Genomic DNA, 22,131 nt, shown 5'->3' on the forward strand with positions numbered 1-22,131 from the left:
TCACAGGACTTGAAGAAGTTGGAGAGTATGATTTTTACCTGCAGAAGAAAAAAAATCAGGCTTGCAGCCACATTACTCCTTCCTCATCTGTGGAATTAACACCGTAGCCTGCATTCCTGGAACTCCATCCCTCCCTTATGGCCAGTGGTACTGTGACCCAACTTGTGGTTTCTGCAAGGGTCATTCATGTTGGCCACCCATTTGCAGAGATATAAAATTTTTCTTCTGGGATCTTTGAGTCTGTAAAGTGGAAGATCCCTGCCAGCATTTCTGCCTAAATTGTTTCCTCCAAAATTATATATTTTAGAGTCCATTCTTGAGCTCCCATAAGATCAGCAATCTAAAAACTATGTAAAAGGACATAGAAGTCAAGGACAAGCCTTGAGAGTGAGCCATGAGGAAATTATGGGAAGCCAAATAAAATAGATTGAAAGAAAAAATAGAATTCACACTAGCTTGGTCAATTAAATGTTCTTTTTATCTTGCCTCCAGTTACAATGAAAAGACACACATTAAATGTCATGCCATGTGGCCAAGCTTGGGCTGGGCAAGGAGGCAATATCTGTCCTTGTGGGTTCTTTCTTTCTTTCTTTTTATTTTTATTTTTTTGAGATGGAGTCTCACTCTTGTTGCCCAGACTGGAGTACAATGGCACCATCTCAGCTCACTGCAACCTCCGCCTCCTGGGTTCAAGCGATTCTCCTGACTCAGTCTCCCAAGTAGCTGGGATTACAGGTTTCTGCCACCACACCCAGCTAAATTTTTGTATTTTCAGTAGAGATGGGGTTTCACTATTTTGGCCAGGCTGGTCTCGAACTCCTGACCTCAGGTGATCCACTCGCCTGGGTCTCCCAAAGTGCTGGGATTATAAGCATAAGCCGCTGTGCCCAGCCCCTTATAGTTTATTTCTATAGACAAATAGCCTCAAAGAAGTTGGAGTCAAGTTGCCAATGTGCACTTTCATAAAGCCTTAAGTTCTCCTTGACTCTTTGGGTGCTGACTTTTTTTAGAATAGTTGGAGGTATAGAAAGTTCTCTCGCTAGTCATCAAAATCAGCTTCACTTATCTAATGTTGTTTTTGTTACACGTTGTTCATCATCTAATACTGCAGAAGCAAAAGAAAGGTCAATGTTGCTGAAACAAGTGTCTAGAGTAAGTCATTTGATGAGGGCAAAAAATAAATTCAGATTGTTTTCCCCTTCCTTTTAGGTGTCATCCTGGGAGCAGTGTGTGGAGGGCTTCTTCGCTTGGCATCTCCCATCCACCCTGATGTGGTTATGTTAATAGCCTTCCCAGGGGATATACTCATGAGGATGCTAAAAATGCTCATTCTCCCTCTAATCATCTCCAGCTTAATCACAGGTAAGACCACCTCACTAGTGCCTGGCTAAGATGGGTCATACTCCTGCCCCGGCTTTTGGATTGACTGTAGAATCTCAATTTGGTTGAGTGAATGTGATTGTCTATGTCATCTCATTTCAGAGCTTTGGTTTTCCTGTCTCTGAAATGAGGATAATCAACCCTAAAGAAATAAAAGCTTACCATCGATTAGTCAGTCTATTTGTCTTTCTCTCCAGCAAAAAAAAAAAAGAAAAGAAAAGAAAAGGAAACACAGCCACATGTTACAAGTGATGATACCTCTAGTGGTTTTAATTTTTTTTTTTTTTTTTGAGATGGAGTCTCCGTCTATTGCCCAGGCTGGAGTGCAGTGGTGCAATCTCGGCTCACTACAACCTGTGCCTCCTGGGTTCAAGTGATTCTCCTGCCTCAGCCTCCTGAGTAGCTGGGACTACAGGCACGTGCCATCATGCCTGGCTGACTTTTGTATTTTTAGTAGGGACAGGGTTTCACCATATTGGCCAAGCTGGTCTCGAACTCCTGACCTCATGATCCACCTGCCTCGACCTCCCAAAGTGCTGGGATTACAGGCGTGAGCCACTGCACCTGGCCTTAATTTTTAATGTCTACTTTTCTCCCTTTTCTAAATTATATTTTGTTCAGATACTTATAAAGGTAATAGATGGAAAAGGAAACTATCTACTATTTTAATTGGGAATTGAGGGAGGTTGGCATTAAAAATAAATGAAATGCTAGGTACAAAAGCCCTCTGAGTTTTTGAGAACAAAGGTACTCCTAATATGTGGCATCATGTTCACTTATTTTTGACTACCACCAAGTTGGCCAATGTATGATTTGTTAACAGGTGTAGATCCTGAGTCCCACCATCAATTATTTTTGACTAAAATAATTAATTACTTTATTTGAAAAAATTTGTTCTTCCTCTGTGGGCTTATACTGGTATTTTCCTCCTTACCAAATAATATTGCTCAAACAGGGTATAAATTGGTGCCCTTTGGAGACTAAGCTCTGAGTTAAGGGCAGGAAGCTGAGCTTTGGTCCATATTTGGGTACCAGCCAACTAAGTGATCTGGAGAAGTTGTTCCCCTGGACTGGCCACCTCATGAAAGAAGTGAGTGAGGCTCTGGTCACTCCAGGAGATTCAAGGGCTGAGCTGGGTTGAGGCTTCAGCTGGTTGACCAGTGACCCCAGTACCCGAAATGCTGGAACTCAGGATCAGGCACTTAGGGGCTAAGTGGGATCTTATCATTCAGTGCTAGATTGAGTGAAAGGGTGCATTTACCATCAATGCTCCTCTATAAACCAGAGAAAGTGTTCTCTAAACCTGTTAGCAGATCATACGTTGGCCAACTTGGTGGGGAAACCTATCTCCCATCGGCTAGAATTAGACTAGGTTGTAAAGAGAAGTAGGTCATATGTAGGTCAGCTTAATTTAGAGCAGCTCACATCACTAACTTCCTCCCCCATAGCAAAAAGGACTGACCCCCAAAAAGGGGTTCAATCTCTCTTTCTGGTAAAAGCAGGAACTGAAACCAGGAAGTGAACACATTCAAGAAACAACTGGAAAAAAAACACAGTGGGGCTGGAGTTTTTGTGAATTTGCTTGGAATTTCCTCTAACCTCCCTAGGTATAGATGAAGTGCCCACCATTGGCAGGGTGCTTCACGGTGTGTTCCCTAATCACTGCATGAGGCTGGGAATGTGGATCTTCACGCTTCACCTCGGAGAAATGAGAGGACTGGGAAAAATCTTTATTCTCAGACTCTCCATGTCAGTTACCAGTAATATATTCAAAAGACATTTTGAGCGTGGCACACAGCTACTAGCTTTTTAGTCTTCCAAGTAAGGACATTAAAACATAAATAAATAAACAAGTTAAAAACTAGCATGTACCAGCACCATCGCTTCATAAAAGAAAGAAGATGTTAAGACCAAAAAAAAAAAAAAAAAAAAAAAAAAAAAGTGGAAAGAACATAATCTCAGAATTAAAAATGGGATGTCTTCAACTTTATTTTAACTCATTATTGCAGACTGACAAAAAATTTGTCACAGACCATTTGTAAACTCTAAACAGGAGGATCTCCAACTCTCCCAGTTCTGTAAAATCTTGAAAATCTCCCTGGATAATAGAATGATAAACTATGGGATTGACCAAATATTCAATACAGTCGGCCCTGCATATCTGTGAGTCCCTCATGTGCAGATTGAAAATATTTGAGAAAAAAACTAATAAAAAATACAAAATAATACAAGTTAAAAATATAGTATAACTGTTACATACATAGCATTTACATTGTATTAGGTATTGTAAATAATTTAGAGGTGGTTTAAAGTAGACAGGAGGATGTGCATAGGTTATATGCAAATACTACACCATTTTACAGAAGCAACTTGAGCACTCTCAGATTTTGGTATCTGTTGGGAGTCCCAGAACCAACCCTCTCATGGATATTGAGGGAAGACTACAGTAGGAGATTTAATCAACCATTAACACATTTGAGTAATATGAAGCCAACGTCATAGAAATGTAGACACAGGTCACTAGCACAAACGTAATAGAATTAATCCTTCTGCATTTCTTTTCAATCCAGGGTTGTCAGGCCTGGATGCTAAGGCTAGTGGCCGCTTGGGCACGAGAGCCATGGTGTATTACATGTCCACGACCATCATTGCTGCAGTACTGGGAGTCATTCTGGTCTTGGCTATCCATCCAGGGAATCCCAAGCTCAAGAAGCAGCTGGGGCCTGGGAAGAAGAATGATGAAGTGTCCAGCCTGGATGCCTTCCTGGACCTTATTCGAAATCTCTTCCCTGAAAACCTTGTCCAAGCCTGCTTTCAACAGGTAACCTAGAGTTCAGATGTTCTCTCTTCTCCAGTCCTCTAAGTTATCAAGGCGATAACTTAAGAGTATTTTAACAGACCAACTCTGGGTAGAAATTTTCTTAATATGTAATTATCTCTGTCTAGGCCCAGGGATTCTATGAGGTGGTTTAGGGCAGGATCTTGGGATTGGAGTCTCCTGGTTTTAATTTTTTTAAACCTCCCTTTTTTTCCAGCTCACTTAATATATTTTTGCTCTGGGATTGTCCTCCTTTCTCTCTCTCTCTCTCTCTGTCTCTCTCTCTCTCTCTCTCTCTCTCTGTCTCTCTCTCCTTATATCTATCTCTTCCTTTCCTTTTTGTGCATGAGGCTGGGAAATGTGTCTTTGAGTTGTCCATGGGCATATTTTTATTAGCCTTGCCCACAACCTTCTAGTATACACAGTGGTTCTCAAACTTGGCAGTAAAGCTAAACCACCAATGGCACTTTTAAAAAAGTACAAATACCCTACACAATCAGAATCTCCAAGAGATGAATCTGGAGCTTGGGTAGTTTTTTAAATTGTGGAAGTAGTACATGCAGATTATGAAAATTTTAGAAAGTATAGAAGTACACAAAGTAAAAGTGAGAAGCTTCTGCTTCCCCTTCTCTAGAGTTACTTATGTTGAGAATGTTGTTTCCTCCCCTGTATTTTTCTTTTGCCACATATGCAAGTGTGCATAATCTTTAAAAGAATTCAACCCCGGCCGGGCGTGGTGGCTCATGCCTATAATCCCAGCACTTCGGGAGGCCGAGGCAGGGGGATCATTTGAGGTTAGGAGTTCAAAACCAGCCTGGCCAACGTGGTGAAACCCCATCTCTACTAAAAATGCAAAAATTAGCCGGGTGTGATGGCGCATGCCTGTAATCCCAGCTACTCGGGAGGCTGAGGCAAGAGAATTGCTTGAGCCTAGGAGGCAGAGGTTGCAGTGAGCAGAGCCACTGCACTCCAGCCTGGGAGACACAGTGACATACCGTCTCAAAAACAAAAAACAAAAAAACAAAAAAAAAGAATTTAACCCAACGGTACTCCATTGTTCATAAAACGTTACATCTGACTTTTTCATTGAACAATGTTTGAACAATGAAAAACATTGAACAATGTTTTAAAGTCATCTCTTCTTTTTTTCATGATTGCATAATATTTTTAAAGGATAAATTCCTAGAAGTAAAAATGTCTTTGTCAGGACAAGGAGTTTTGTATTTTGAGTTTGCTGGCTGTTACAAAATGGCACTACAAAAGCATGTGGCAGTGGGTACAGATTCCTTAGCAATGTATACTCTTGCTTGCTGCATACATGCCTATACATTTTTTTAAACTCGAGATTTTTTTAAAACAGGTGATTCTGTTGAGTGGAACCACTGAGTTAGCTAAGTAGGCCCCATTCACTACCCTGTTTTCTAGCCCTAAGGCCAGCGTAGGCTAGAACACATCCCACACACCCCGGTTCCCATTAACCCAGGTAGAAACTAAGCTAAAGCCAAGCAGTCTAAGCTAAAACTTCAGCCATTTCCAAGCACAGAAGAATGAGCTTAGGAAACAGTTTGCTTAGAAGAAAAGTATGTATTCCTAGCTGTCTCCAAAATGTAGTCCTTAACCATTGCTGAGCCCAGATTACTCTGGGTTGGGATATGTTCCCTGGTTTCAGATACCATTTTAGTGGCACATGTAGCATGGACCTATATTAAAGGAAACCATTCCAGGCCAGGGAAGTTGGATGCAGAAATAAATAGAAATAAGCTGGAGAAGAAGGTGCTTAGTGGGCTCCATCTGTATAGCATGTTTGCCCCTCATCCAGCCTGCTCAGAAAGATGAACTGACTTGCTTTAGAGTGAGAGAACGTGATTGGGTGCTGTCCATTCTTAACATTTTGGAAAGAGCGTTCTGGGATTGCAGCTGCAGGAGGCTGAGCTGGTAGTAGATTGGGGGAGAGTGGAGCATGGGAGGGCCTGGGAAGGACAGATTTGTACTCAGTTCTGTGCCTGGTCATGCCATGCTCTGTGAAAGAAGGAAGGCAGGACCAAGAAGCAGGCAGGCTCCTGGAGCTATTGCTCTGGTCTTGGAGTGAACTTTTGTGGAGCTGGCCACACTCACACTCGGTGAGCGCTGTGGTGGATGGGCAGTCTTTGCATGTAGCTGCCCATGGCAAGGGGTGCTGTCTGCTATTCTGGAATAGAGACCTGAGACATTCCCTGCCCCACCCCGGCCCTGACCCCAACTTTCTATTGCCAAAATTCATATGAGGACTGAGCCTTGGTGCCCCAGTAGGCTCAGGGTCAAGGTCCCTTTGAATTAGGACAACCTGAGGAAGAATGGTGTAGAATCCACCTCAGGGAGAGGATGGTTACAGATTCCTTAAGCCTGGGAGGAAGGCACTGAAGAGGACTTGAGGACAGGAAACTCTTTTAAAGGGACATGGCATTTCCAGAGAGAAAGGGTGCGTGAGAGACATCTTCTGTGTCCATGAGTACAGCTAGAAGTGATTTAAAATAACCTGTCATGAGTGGAGGAGGCTCCTTGACCAGAGTTAGAAACAGAGATGTAAAGAGGAAGATGAGCTCTCCCCAGAGTGGAGACTGCCTCCTCCCAGGTGACAGGGCCTGGTTTGCCCAAGTCAGGTCCCTGTGTCTTTGTGAGCAGAGAGGTCTCCTGCTTGCTTTTTGGGGCTTACTCTGAACCAAAGTGAGATTTCCAAGACAGTAACTGGCTGTGAGATATGGCCTTACAACATTAAATCTAGCCCAGTAATAGAGACCACATGGGTTCTTTTCCTCCAGAAAGTTCCATGATCTGTGTATGTTCACTTGGCCAATACTTGTGAGCAGGATGGGCTGCCAGGCTCTCTGCTTTGCACAAGGATGTCACAGGGGAGGAGACAGATGAGGACCCTGCCCCAAGGAGCTCACTTACGTTAGAGGGGAGGGAGGTAGACCAAAACAAACATCAGGGAAACACAGAAGAGACTTAAACATTAAGACAGGTGTTCTCTGAGGGCTACAGGGAAGATGATAGGCTGGTGGTAATTAGGGGAGATGTTTCAGCTGAGAGGATAGGGGATCAGAATGAGTTAGGCCTACAAAGAGCTGGGGAAAGAGGCTTCTCAGTAGACGCACAGATATGCAGAGGCTGAAAAGTACTTATAATGTTCAGAGAAGAAAAAGGAGGCTGTGTGAGGCCAGTGTGGGGGATATAGTGAGTGGAGGAAGGTAAACTCAGGCATGAGTTGGTGGGCCAGGGGAAGCTAAGGATATAGATAGGGTTATAGGTAGCCACACTTAACCTATAGACTGTATGTAGACAAGAAGAAAGGTGAGTAGGTCAGTTTATGGTTTTGTAGGTTTTACGATGAGACATGATGGTGGCTTAGGGAAAGGGAGATTGGAATTGGCACCACCTATGCTTTGGATGTCTGTCCCTTCCAAAATTCATGCTGAAATTTAGTTGCCATTATAACAATATTGATAAGTGGACCCTTTGGGAGGTGATTAGGCCGTGAGGTCTCTGCTCTCATGGATGGGATTAATGCTGCTATAAAAGAATGAGTTTGTCTCCTTTGTGCCTCTCTTTGCCTTTCTACCTTCCTCCATATAATGACGCAGCAAGAAGGCTCTTGCCCAATGCTGATACTTTCATTGTGCACTTCCCAGTCTCCAGAATGGTGAAAAAATAAATTTCTGTTTATCATAAATTATCCAGTCTTAGGTATTCTGTCGTAGCAGCACAAAACAGACTAAAACAGCGCTTACATGGAGTTATGCAACCGAACAGCTTCTGTGAATCAGGAACTCAGGCAGAGAACTAGGCCTGCGTTCAGTGTTCCTATCTCCTCAGCTTCAACTTACATCACTGGCCTGTGCTATTTGAAATCTGGATTTCTGGAGTCAAACATAACTCATCTCGAATCCTGCTTCAGCAACTAACTAGCAAGCTGCCCTTGAGTCGAAGGGTTACTGTTGCCCTAAGACGTAATGGATGTAAAATAGGTAGCAGCTGGCCTCCTGCCTGATCCTGACAGCCACCATTCATTTAGATCCATGAGTATTTCTCTTTTAGACCAAACTTAGGCTTCTTTAGCATCCTTAGGATAGGTCGACAGTTGGCTTTGGTTCCCTTTTCTTTCCTGGGAGCATGACTCTGCTGTTCACAGAAGCTTCTCTTGTGATCCTCCCTGCATTCTCTTCACACCAATGTTGCCCAGACGAAGGCGCCACATTGAGGGGAGAAGTGGGCTGCCTGTTCTTCCCTCACACAGCGGGCCCTAGGCTTCCTCTCTCCCTGCACAAGTACATGTGGCCAGGCTAGAACAGAGAGCACCTTGCCTCACCTCAGAGAACACTGACCTCCCTTCCCATCCATTTTGAATAACTGGCAGTTCAGCATTGCTTCCTATGGGGCCCAGCACAGTAGGATTGGGTCCCTATAGCTTAACATACAGCACAGACTGTGGAAATAACTCAATGGAGGTGAGGTCATCTGAGTTGAAGTCCCAGTTCTGCCCATAACTCCATGACATCCAACAAGTCACTTGACTTTCCCATACATCTTCTTCCCTATCTATTCGGGGTTCAGCCATCTGTTACCTACTACATGCCAGCACTGACAATCTAGGATTCTGCATTGAGTTCTATTTTAACGCCCCTGGAGGTGGTGTTTTTTAAGCTCAGATGTGGATTTTTATAGCACTCAGCATGTAGGGTGCCTGGCACCTTTAAAAATAGGACCACTGCCATGGATGTCGAGGAATAGCGGGAGAGGTTCCTTGTGAGTCATCTGACAGAGACGCTTGGGGAACATTGAGCAAGGCTTGGCATCACTGCTCAGAAGGAGCGGCTGTCTTCCCACCTTGAATTTGGATCTGAAATATGAGCAAATGCTCCTGCCATGGTGGCTGCTGGCAGCTGGCACTCTTGGTGCCCAGATGGAGATTTCCAGCGGAGCCTGGCTCTAGAAGGAGCCCAAACTGAGGCAGCCTGTGATGCCCCTGTCCAGTGGGGACCAGGTAGGGGGTAAAACAGGTGGATCATGAGTTGCCGATCTGACCCCTGCCAAGGCTTCTTATTCTTAACCAGACCCAGGGCCCATCACAACTGGAAGGACCATCACAACTGGAAGGACCATCTAACTGGGTCTCACAATTGGGAAGAGCATCCAAGTTAGACATTTCGTACTGTTTCTGAGCTACAATCATAGGAGTGAAAGAAGACATTTATCCCCCAAGTTTAAGCCTGTGTCCTATTATTGACTACAGTACTTATTGTACATTTGCAAATTATTTTCATACATTCTCTATTTATGAAATCGTGTCATTTGCAGCAACATGGATAAGACTGGAGGTCGTTATCTTAGGTGAAATAAGCCAGGCACAAAAATACAAATATTGCATTTCTCATTTATATGTGGGAGCTAAAATATTTGAACACATGGGAAAATAGTGGAAAAATAGATAACAGAGGCTAGGAAGGGTGAGTGGGGGCAAAGGAAAAGGATTAAGAGAAGTAGCTTAAAGGATACAAACATACAGAAAGATAGAAGGAATTCATTCAATGATAGCAGAGTTGGATGACTGTACTTAAAAAATGCATTGTACTCAGATGATAGACACCTTAAATGCCCTGATTTGATCATCACACATTGTATACATGTAAAAAATGTATCATGTACCCCATAAATTTGCACAAATAAAAAATTCTGTAATTTTCTGTGGTTAGGACAATTGTATCTCACTGTGTATAATAAAACACCACTTTGTAAATATAGACATATAAAATATTCTCCAGTTTTCATAACCTTGCTTTGGCATTTCTTAATTATTGTTAACCTGTTGGGAACCTTAAAATATATGAGTAGCCAGTCTTTTTTTTTTCACCTTGTAGGCCAAACCTCAACTCTATGCCTTTTTTCCTTCACTCTGTTAGATTCAAACAGTGACGAAGAAAGTCCTGCTTGCACCACCGCCAGACGAGGAGGCCAACGCAACCAGCGCTGTTGTCTCTCTGTTGAATGAGACTGTGACTGAGGTGCCAGAGGAGACTAAGATGGTTATCAAGAAGGGCCTGGAGTTCAAGGACGGAATGAATGTCTTAGGTAGGCCAGCTGGTGGTCCGGGATTCTGCTTCCCTGGCAATGGCTGGGCTATCCTGCACTCCCTTTTCAGAAAACTGATGACTCGGCTGTCCTCTAGGTGGAGCAGGAGGCTCTCTCTGGGGAGCAATTTGAGGGTCACTGGGACTGAGAGCTGAGCGATTTAAGTAAGAGAGAGAAGGGCAGAGGAGACCATGAGGGGACAGGGCAGCAAGAAGCTGGGTTTGGGAAAAAAGGAGGGAGCTCACCGTCATTGGGCACATTCCCTGACTCTCTGTGTGGTGTTAGAAAGTCACTTTCGTGACTCTCTGTGTTATTAAGTGACACATCCATTGCTTTTATTTCTTAAGCATTTTTTAAAAGCTCCCCCCATGTACTGGTGCTATGCTAGGTGCGGAGGCTGGACCACTGCAGCCCTCATAGTCTGCAAACAAATGCAATGCTACCAGGACGGTAAAGTGTTGGAGTAGGTACCAAAGGAGCTTTACAGATTATCTTGTTTTACTTCCTGGGATCCCAGTGAGCCCTTTCTCCTAGCCCGGTGCCTTCTTAGCATGCCATCCTAGAGGTTTTTGGGCTTTGCAGTTGGGCAGACCTGGGTTTGGATCCAGTATGGGCCACTTACTGGTTATCTGACCCTGGGCAAGTTACTCCATTTCTCTGAGCCTCATTTGTAAAATGGAAATGGGATTGGCATCTATTTTGTAGATTACTGTGAGGATGAAATGTGATTGTGCATATAGGGCACAGTAGCACATGCCATGTGCTTTCTCCGTATGAGGTCTGATCATTATTCAAAACGGGTGAAAAGCTGAGGAGTTCAGTAAGAAAATACCTCCATAAGGGACAGAGGTTTATTACCATGTGAGCAGCTCTAGTCTGCCCAGTTTGCTCCCCTCCCACTCAGTGGGTCCACTCCCTTCCATAACCTCCAGCCACCATTAGAATGGTGTCCCCTAGACAGGAAATAGGGGCGTTTGGCAAAACCTGGGAGAAATGGTGAATCTTGATGGATGAAGTATGTTTATTTATCCAAACACAATTTCTAAAGGTTTGGATGACAGCTGCTTAGAGATGAATGAGCGCAGTAATCCTTTCACGTTGTCATCTAAAAGATCACATGGCCTTGTCTCCTTAGTTGGGTTGTCAGATAAAATACAGAATGCCCGGATAAATTTGAATTTTAGATAAAAAGCAAATAGTTTTTTAGTGTATGTCACAAATATTGCATGGGACATAATAATACTAAAAAAAAAGTATTCATTGCTTACCTGAAATTCAAAAAGTAATTGAGTGTCATGTTTGTTTGTTCCAAATTTGGTAAGCCTACTCCTTAGCCATCCAGAATGGTAGAGAGAAAGAGGAGAGAGAGGGAGCAGAATTGCACAGTCACTGAGAAGCAGAAGCGGATCTTTTTTGTTTGGCCTGGCAGGAACCAGGTTGGGTGAGTGAGGGTGAGGGAAGAGATGAGCTGACTAGGTTCCTGGGCAATGGAAGATCAATAAACATTGTTTAACAACCAGTGGGAGGTGAGAGATGGAAGGAGCGAGGAGTAGAAAGGAGAGTTCCTCTGGGGAGATTTTGCAAATATCCCCAGCACTCACCACCGAGCAGCTCGTCTCCCTCACTGTCCAGCTATCTATGTCCCTTTCAGGACCTTCCTAACTCCCCCGTGGTCTTTGCTGGTGGGTCATAACTTAAAACACCCAACCCCCTTTTGTCAAAGTGTTCCTCAGTCTTCTCCATACTCTGGAGGAGCTTGAGGCCATGAACAATGGGGCCAGGGCTTTGGAGTGAATCATTCAAAGACTTTCCTGGTTGTTTCCAGAGTCTTGGTGGATTCTGGGAAGTCACAGGACCTTTGGCTCTACTGGGGAGTTTCAACACACTCACTACTCTGTAACCCCAGCGGCCAAGTCCAAGAGGGTTTTGTTCAGATGGAACACCCCCGTTCCGGTGAGCAATTTCAATTAGGCAATGTTTACAGAGAAAAATTACAAGCTGAATACGGTTTCCATCCAAGTGCAGATCAAGGCTCTGGAAAGCCAAGGGAAGTTAGACTGTTGAGAAACTTCCCATTTACAAATCATGGCTGAAATAAGGTTCTTTCCACGGTCTTCTGAGGGTGAAGATAGTGGCTTTTTTATTTGTTTGTTTTGCTGTCTTTCTGTTTTTTGGCTTTGGAAAGTCCCAAGGATTAAGCACTTGCAATAAGTGAAGATACAACCCCAGCTCTTGCCTCCCACTTCTTTAAGGAACCATTTCTCTCCTAAAAAACCTCTAGAAACAATTCTGGGCTCCACCCTCTCCCAACTGCTTAAATCAACTCCAACTGTTCCTTTAAATACCTATCACTCATAGATATGGCCAGTTTCTGCTGACACTGAATGGAGCTTTTTTTATTCCAGTTCTTTGGGACCTTGATACCTCAGGCATTTTCTCTTAATTTCAAATGAAATTAACCAAGTAATATGAGCTATTCTCAGCCAGAATATTCAGATTGATTCTCTCTCACCTCCCACGTAGCAGACTCCTCCCCATGGGCTTGAGAGCAGGACTTGGGAATGGCCTGAAATTGATTTTGTACATTACTGCAGAACTAGTTCCCTCTGTCCTGGATCTAATCTTCCCTAAGCCTTTATCTTTCCAGACCAATAACTCACTCGTGAAGTCATTTGTCAAGCTTTCTAGCTGAGAGCAAAAAGAGGAGATATTAAATGTGAAGTATTAGCAACCCCAAGTGCAAGTGATGGATTCTTTCTGCTGAAGATAGAAAGGATCCAGCAAAGGGTAGTTAGACAATCTGGGTTGATATATGCTTGGTGTAAAGAGGTTAGTGGGTTAGATGACTAGGGAAAGAGTAAAGTCAAAGGTTCAGAGAGAAGGAATTTTGTTCTAAGAGAATCAAATTATAATGCTAAAATTTACTGACTATGGGTTAAGACTTTAGGCATAACTGGACACCATAGGAAACTGGATATAACAGGGAGGGACTGGAAATTAGGACTGCCAAATGGAGCAGGTTAGGTGTGGAGAAGAGGAGGAAAGAGAAGATGGCTCATACTTCAGAGTCAGAGAACAAGTCAGGTGGGCAAGCAAAGTCCTGTAGCCAAGGACATAGCAACACTGATTTATAGAACATGTAAGTAGTAAGAATTGAGACCTCAAGACTGGCAATACTAGATCAGGGGTCAGAGGTCAGGGAGCACATGGGGATTGGCAATTAGAAATCCAGATAGCCCCCAGGCAGTACTGGAAACACCTGTAAGCCGCACAATGTGCCCCAGTCCCTGGATGCACTGGAGTGAGACTGCAGTACTGAGCATGAGATACCGAGGGAGAGAATGGAAGGGACCAACAGGAGTGGTGGGAAGAGCAAAGCCAGGCCTAGCCTTGGAGGAACTAAAGTGTAGGGCAGATTCCCAGGACCTCAGGCACAGGAGATGAGGTAAAGCCAACACAGAAGACTCATGGTTGGGTATTGGAGTTGGTCCAAGACCTAGTGCAATGTGATGCTGACATGAAGAGGGCAGAGATGAAGCTCCTTAAATCTTTCCTGGGGTTAGGATTGACCCCAAAGGCTGATGTGAGGCTGGACTTAAATACAAGTCAAGAATGTCAAGTAAGGGAAGAAGAGAGTGGAGGGACTAGGAACTAGCAAAATCTGACAGTGAATCTATATTCTGTCTTTATGATCCTAAAAAAATAAATGAAATTAAAAAAAATTCTAACCATTTCAATCATGAAAAGAATTATGACAAATTCATAAATAACAGATTACATTTAAAAAAACTGGATGAAATGGAATTTCGGATTTCTTATTGTTTTGCCTTTGATTTTTCAGTATTTTTTTCTCCCTGTCATTTTATGTGTGTAGTAATAAAAAATAATTTTACATTTAGGATTTTGTAAGAGTGAAACATACCAGCTATGTGTTGATTTGGGATAATACCAAAACAAGCTAGATGTAATTCTAGCAAAGAATTTATTGGCTAATTGGTCTCTGCTATTCCAATATTGGCTCCAAAGTTTGCATGATAATCCCCAAGTCCCAACAGGCTTTTCCTCGTTAATCTGTGTAATAAAGGAATCTGCTTACACATGATTTCATAAGTGAGAGGAGAGAGAAGAGAGCACCTTTTAGTTTGGAATGAAAATAAACACATTTTCTTCAAGGACCTAACACTGCTTACAGTTTAACTTGCTCATGTGGAAAATGTTCAAGAAATCCATAATTATCCAGGGGAAAGTTACATTCAGTATCAAATATAACGCTTTGTTCTTTTCAATGTCTAATTGATAGGGTAACCAGCAGTGAGAACATGGCTCCATACATTGGGAATGGTAAAGAATGAGAGAGAAAAAATACGTTCTTTGTAATTTGTCCTTCTGTGTAATGTGATTCACCCAACAGGTCTGATAGGGTTTTTCATTGCTTTTGGCATCGCTATGGGGAAGATGGGAGATCAGGCCAAGCTGATGGTGGATTTCTTCAACATTTTGAATGAGATTGTAATGAAGTTAGTGATCATGATCATGTGGTAAGTAGCCTTGTTCTTACTTCTTCTTAGCTGTGGGTTAAGAAAGCCTTGGGGTCCCCAGAGGATACTAGAGCTCTCCCTGCAGGAAAAAGTTGGCATGGGCTGATCAAATGTCTTTCCAGAAATACCTTGAGAAAGGGATTAAAATATCTTTTTTGGAGCTTCCCCTAGAACAAGTGTAGACAATTTACGCCCCTTGGGCCAAATCTAACCTACTCTCTCTTTTGTATGGCCAGCGAGTTGAGAATAGGTTGTATATTTTTATGTAACTGTCTTAGTTGGGTTGCTATAACAAAGTACCAAAGACTGAGTGGCTTAGAAACAACAGAAATTTCTTTCTTATGTTCTGGAGGCTGGAAGTTCAAGATCAGGGTGCCAGTATGGTTGGGTCTGATAAGGGGCCTTTTCCAGGTTGCAGACCAACTTCTCATTGTATCCACAGTTAGAAAGATATTTATTTATTTTTATTTGAATTTTATTCTATTATAATTTTTTTGAGACAGGGTCTCACTCTGTCACCCAGACTGGAGTGCAGTGGTGTGATCATGGCTTACCGCAGCCTCAGCCTTCCTCACTGTAGCTCAAGTGATCCTCCCACCTCAGCCCCTCAAGTAGCTGGAACTACAGGTGCACACTACCATGCCCAGCTAATTTTTGAAAATTTTTTATAGAGATGAGGATTTCACTATATTACCCAGGCTGATCTCAAACTTCTGGGCTCAAGTGATCTTCCCACCTAGGCCTCCCAAAGTGCTGGGATTATAGGCATGAGCCACCTCGCTCAGCATGAAAAGAGATTCAGAAAGCTCTTTGGGGTCTCTTTTACACAGTCATTGTCTTTCCATCTATTATAACAAAATACCTTAGACTGGGTAATTTATAAACAACAGGAATTTATTGCTCACCCTTCTGGAGGCTGGTAAGTCCAAGATCAAGGTACTAGCAGATTTGGTATCTGTGGAGGGCCTGTTCCTTGTAGTTGGCACCTTTGTGTGTGCTCTCACATGGTAGAAGGGGAAAACAGGCTCCCTCGAGCATCTTTTATTAAGAGCACTAATTCCATTGAAGAGAGCAGAACCCGCATTACCTAATCACCTCCCAAATGGTTCACCTCTTAACACCACTGCCCTGGGAATTAAGTTTCAACATATGAATTTGGGGGACATATGAATTCAACTTATGAATTGCAGTTTTTGCCATTACTTTCAATGGGAAAAATCACAATTACTTTTGCACCAACCTAATAATTAACTTGCCTAAGATGATTATAGCTAGGGAGAGGAAGAGGTGTAGTTCATATTAGTATCAAAACCCTTGATGCATAAGCAGGTAGGTTTTTTGGTTTGGATCGTCTAAGCAATATTGTTTCCCCTTTATTTCACATGTGTTTATAGTCAGTGACTCTGAAATCTAGGAGAGCCTAGGAGAGCATGAGTATCTACTCTCTCATTGTGGAAGCTCTGTCATCTTCAATCATTGGAACCTTTTGGTGTCCCATATCCATCAGACAGAAAGCTTTTTACTTGCATTTGTTTCAGATCTCTAGGATGGTCCTGTATGTCTGGCTAGAAAAAAATAAAACCACTCTTAGACCAAGTCATACCTGTGTTCTCTTCTCCACAGGAATTCCGGGTTACCTATTCCCCATCTCTGCATGTTCCGGGCCTACCCACCTTCTTTGCCAAACCTCTTCTGATCCTTTTCCACTTTTCTGTAGGTGTCTTTCATGGAAATTCCAGCTGCTTTTTCTCTTCCTCCTTTTCTTGTCTCCCACCCCACCTCACAAGGGCAAAAATCTGTTCTTCTTTTTTATCTCCACAGAACCAAACATGGTGATGTGCCTGTAGTCAATTGTTACTAAAACTTTAGGAATGAGTGGGATAGCTGAAAACTCCAAGATTTCAGATCAAGAAGATGCTCCTCACTATTTCATGAACCATATTTAACAGACCTGGCTTGTTCAGATCATTGTTTTACAGTGCTTTTAAAACACAGAAAGGATGCTAGTGAAATAACATCATGTTCTCTTATGATTGTACTGAACCTTCAGCTTCTCAGGCAATTCTAGATTTCTGGATATTTCTTTTTTATGAAGATTTGGGAATAAGGTGGTGTTGTAAAACATATATATATACACAGACAGAGAGAGAGACAAAGTCTCGCCCTATTGCCAGGCTGGAGTGCAATGGCGCGATCTCAGCTCACTGCAACCTCCCCCTCCCGGGTTCAAGTGATTTTCCTGCCTCAGCCTTCCAAGTAGCTGGGATTACAGGTGTGCGCCACCTTGCCCGGCTAATTTTTTGTATCTTTAGTAGAGATGGGGTTTCACCATGTTGGCCAGGCTGGTCTTGAATTCCTGACCTTATGATCCGCCCGCCTTGGCCTCCCAAAGTGCTGGGATTACAGGCATGAACCACCGCATGCAAATGTAAAACATATTTTTTAAGTCCTTCAGATTCATCTGAGTCTGTTGAGACTTTAGTACATAATACACAATGCAGAATAAGTCTCTTGCTTAAACATTAGGATTTTCCATTGTTTCCTAGAATTTCTAGCAGATTACGCATCCTTATGCCAAATATGCAGCCCGTATTTCTGTAATATGATGCCAATAACGTGGGCAATGTGTGTGTCCTTCCTATGTCCATACCAGTGTGATTTCCACTAAATGCTTGCAGGAAAGGGAATCTTCTAGGACATCAGATGAGTCAGTGGGATGAAGCGTAGCCTCCCTTCTCCCCAGAGATGGAGGGTGGTGGTATGAATTAAGAAGTTTCCCATTCATTGAAACCAGAACTCCTAAATACTTATTATCATCTTGGGACGTAAAAAGTGGTTGTGAGGCAGATATAAGACCTTAGAATGATTTCTGACAGCTGTTTGGTTACCTCATCTAGGCTCATAGTCAGGACAATGTCACATGACATGAGATGCCAATTCTACACATTTCTTTAATTCTTTCACTGCCTCATCAGCATCAGTATTTGCTAATGATGTGTGTAAAAAGGTTCTGGATAAAACAGTCAACTACTCTTTAACTGACCTCTCAAAGTTTAAAAAATCAGAATTCTTTTGTGTTCTTTTCTATGTAGCAGTTATAATAGTAATAATAGCAGAATATAACATTGAAAAGATTATAATAATTCTTTTTATTATTAAATTATAAATTAGAATTACTAACTTCTTGCTGTATGCTCAGTACTATTTCAGTTACAGTACATGTACTAACCCATTTATTACTGAGGAAACAATTATTATTAAATAACTTAAATTTACCAAATTCCTGCTAAATACTTAATATTATTCCAATTGTTTTACATGCATTAGCTCATTTATTCTTCACAATAGTACTGAACAAAAATAGGTGCTTTTGTTAACCCATTTACCAAATGAGAAAACTAAGCACAGAGGTTGACTTGCCCAGTGTTATGGAGCTGTACAGAAGTGATACCTACATCAATTTCTTTTTGACTTCAGACTGGATTGAATCCAGGATCCTCCTATTGCAAGTTGTGTGACTTTAGGCAAATTAGACACACACTAAGCCCTGATATTCTGATCTGTAAAATGGGATGATTCTAGAATCCAGGCCATAGGTTGCTGTGAGAATTAAGGCTGTGACCAACAGTCATGAAGCACCTTCTTTGTGTTGGGAACTGTCTAAGCACTTTACATGGATTAGTATTATAGTATTAGTTGTTTGCTGTTACCAATATTATCATCAATTCAGTCCATATCCTTTGTATCTCTGTGTTCATGAATTCTTTAAGAAATCTGAAAACCCCTTAATTTTTGTATGATTTTCATATCCTCGTTTTCTTAGGAAGTTATTTAAAACATTTTTTTCAAAATTTGAAAAACTTAAACAGAAAGTAAAATGTTTCATAATCTTACCCCTATAAAAACATAAAGTGAGAAGTAAAATCTCTGCCTACTCTTCCAATTCCTTCTTCCAATAAACCACCATCCATCCACACTGTTAAATAAAAAACTATTCAATGACACTTGTTAAAGCACAGTAAGGCAGATTTTATTCAGGATCATTGCAATGAGCACAGGGACCACAGCAATGGGATTTTGGAGTGAGGGAGAGAGATTGGGCTCACTTGCTAGTACAACATGGGTAAGTGGGAATTTATAGCCATGGAGCAAGGTGGGAGCAGTGGATGGTCTGGGGTAAGGAGTATTTTGGCTAAACCAACCCCACAGGATTCTAGCTGAAGGCCACAGGGTGACCAAACATCTCCCAGGGGAGGATGAAGAACCTGATCAGATTTGAGGGTGATCAGATTTTGAGGATGGAGGTTCTTGCTAACCTGACTTAGACGAGTTTTTTGCTAAACCGGATTTTATAGGGAAGGTTTAGCAAAGAGCCCAGAGGAGGCCAGAAGAAGGTTCAGACGCCTAACTGAAGTTTGGTCAAACAAAGAATCTTTGTCAATCCATCCATTTTTTTTCATTCAATAAATATTCTATTCTGTGCAGGCAATGATTTTAGGTACTGGTGAGATAATGGTGAATAAAACAGAGAAAGGTTCCGGCCCTTGTGGAGCTTACATTCTAGGAAAGGGAGAGAGGGAAAGCCAAAAGGGAGCAAATGGTAGCAAATTGTCTTTGTAGCACTTATTACTAATTCAAATAGTAATAAGTGCCGTGCAATTGCGAGAGATAGTGATGGGGGTAGAAGTGATGGGCCACGTGGTGCTGTCTGGGAAGGAGACCTTTAATGAACACCTGCAGAGTGAGCCAAGCAACCTGGTGAAGAACTGAGGGGAGAATATTCCAAGGGGAAGAAGTGGCAGGGAAAGCCTTTTGAGAGTTAGAACAAGGGTCTAGAGAGGCTGCAGTGTGGTTGGTGAAAGGGGACAAAAGGAGGTCAAGTTGGAGAGGTGGGCAGGAGGCAGACCCTCCAGGGTCCTGCAGGCCACCTTGATGGGTTGGAATTTTATTTCCTTGCAAAAGGAAGTTTCTGGAGGAATAATAAAGCTGGAGGCTATACAAACTGCTTTTCACTCTGTCTTGATGAAAAGTTCTAATTCACAAATGGTAACTTTTAACAAAAATCACTCTTTGGGTAGCTGGAACACCTATCCCTAAATGGATTGGGAAAGATGAAGATTTGTAATACTTTCTGAGCACAGACAGCACCTTTCAGCAACTCTTGGAATGTGTGTTTAGCTCTATTGACAAGCTATTGGAAACGTGTGGGACAGAACCAGAGGTGCTTCACAGCAGGGCTGAGAAAGTCCCTCAGCTTACCTCCACTCCAAGTGTCTGTCCCATCATCTGTCCCAGGCCTGAAAGTCCCAAATGAATTATTCCAGTAGGTTAAGACCTCAAAGATCCTGAAGTAGTTGGAGCTAAGGTAAATGGTCTCCAAAAGGTCACCAAGTAATATCTGCATTTCATCAGTTGCAGTTAAGATTTTTGTTTCTTGAAATACTGGTTTTCAAACAGATCAGAATTACCTGGAGAGCTTGTTTAAAATATAAATGCCCCAAGGCCAGCTCCAGGACATTCTGACTCCATAGGTATGTGGTAAGCCCAGGGAATCCAGGTAAGCCCAGGTAAGCCCAGGTAAGCCCAGGTAAGCCCAGGGTAAGCCAGGGAATTGTTAACAGGAAGCTGGTGGTTTTTGACACCCGGACACCGACTGAATTCTAGGTGGCTTGCCTGCTGTAGATGAGTGTGTTTGTGGAGTCCTGTGAGGAGTATCTTAGGCTGGCAAGGGCTTAGAGACAAAGTAGGTGGAAGCTAGAATGGATATAGTAGTAAGAAAAAGACTCCACAGACCAGTCCTGGATGAATCTGTGGCCCTGAAAACAGAGAACAGGAACAGCCTAAGAGCAGCATGGGAGCCATTCCCTCTCCCCAGCTCTCCAGCCATGTCCTTCTCATGTGAAAACTGGACCAACAATCACTGGGCGTTGTTTGGCTTCAGAACTCTCCGTGGAGCCCTCAGCCTCTTTATGCACTTTGATTTGTGGTTTTGATTGCTGGCTTCATCTCAGAAGCTTTGAGTGTTGGCCTTGGGTCCTGGGCATTTGTCCATCCTTTTCCATGGAATGTTATTTTCAATTAGGTAATTCATTGATATGGAAACCCAGGAACCCAGAAGCCCCAGTTTTGGAGTGAAGGCCTAAGTTGTTTGTTTTAAAAATGGGTGCAGTTTGTCGGCCACACCTGTAATCCTAGTGCTCTGGGAGGCTGAGGTGGGAGGTTTGTTTGAGGCTAGGAATTTGAGACCAGCTGACCAAAATAGTGAGACCTCCTACAAAAATAAAAATAAACAAAAATTAGCTGAGAATGGTGGCAAACACCTGTAGTCTTAGCTACTCAGGAGGCTGAGGTGAGAGGATTGCTTGAGCCCAGGAGGTCAAGGTTACAGCAAGCAATGATGGTGCCACTGAGCTCCAGCCTGGCTAACAGAGCAAGACTCTGTCTCAAAATATAAAAATAAAATAAAAAACAAATAAAATAAAAATAGACACAAGAAAGTAATGGCCCTAAAAGACTTCATAGAACAAAGGTTCTTACCTTCTTCTACTTAATGCTCATCCTATTCCCAGAGATCAAGGTGTTTGGATTAGCAAGGACTTCTTCTTGCCATGTTTATAAACCCTAACACTTCACTTTCTGGCCTTTGATTAACACTCTCCATTTACAATGGAAGCTCATGCTTTTCTCAGCTGGCCAAGTGCCCCAGAGGTAAACTGCTAACTCTCTCTAGTCCATCTGTCTGTGGCCCAAATGCATTCTCCAGGAGACTCTATAGCTAGTCTTTTTTTGGCAAAGAGCCTTGAAAGCATTTTCTCTCCATTCTACAAATTGCTCGTCCCAGGAGAGAAGGAAAATTGAATGGCACCCAAAACAGCTTATATTTGTATTTTTCTGGACATCTTTAAAGGGTGCTTGTGCTTGGGAAAGAATTGATCTCTTGTTTTATGAAGAGAAATGCTTTTTGGCTTTATAGGAAGGTGCATTCTGCTTATTTACAGTCTCAGTGAATGAAGTGCTGGTCCCTGAGACTACCTTGATAATTTATAAGATGTTGTGACTATGGACACACCAGCAGAATATGAAATGGTGGGAGAGCTAAGCGTTTAATGACATGAGCACAGGTTTGTCTCAGACTCCCTAATGTCTAGGGAAGCAGTCCTCAGACTTGACCAGCCTGCACCCCACGGAAAGGAAAAGTAGGAGCTTCAGGCTAGATTCTCATATGGGAAGAGAGCAGCTATGCTAATGTTAGTTTAACTAATTTGTGTCAGTTACAAATCAGTTCCTTCA

General features: G+C 42.5%; 1 protein-coding gene across 10 annotated transcripts in view; it reads left to right on the forward strand.

The window, feature by feature from the left end:
* Window positions 1–22,131, forward strand: part of SLC1A2 (solute carrier family 1 member 2) — a 172,658-nt gene that overhangs the window by 107,538 nt on the left and 42,989 nt on the right. For all 10 annotated transcript variants that reach the window (XR_008492470.2, XM_054439927.2, XM_054439928.2 and 7 more), the window contains exons 3-6: window positions 1,210–1,362; window positions 3,951–4,201; window positions 10,135–10,303; window positions 14,715–14,841. Coding sequence is in view for 9 of the 10 variants with exons in the window: in XM_054439927.2 (XP_054295902.1) it covers window positions 1,210–1,362; window positions 3,951–4,201; window positions 10,135–10,303; window positions 14,715–14,841 (700 nt within the window). In the remaining variant the exon portion in view is untranslated. The remainder of the gene's footprint in view (window positions 1–1,209; window positions 1,363–3,950; window positions 4,202–10,134; window positions 10,304–14,714; window positions 14,842–22,131) is intronic.

This window comes from Pongo pygmaeus, chromosome 9 (genome assembly GCF_028885625.2).
Source record: "Pongo pygmaeus isolate AG05252 chromosome 9, NHGRI_mPonPyg2-v2.0_pri, whole genome shotgun sequence".
NCBI classification, from domain to species: Eukaryota; Metazoa; Chordata; class Mammalia; order Primates; family Hominidae; genus Pongo; species Pongo pygmaeus.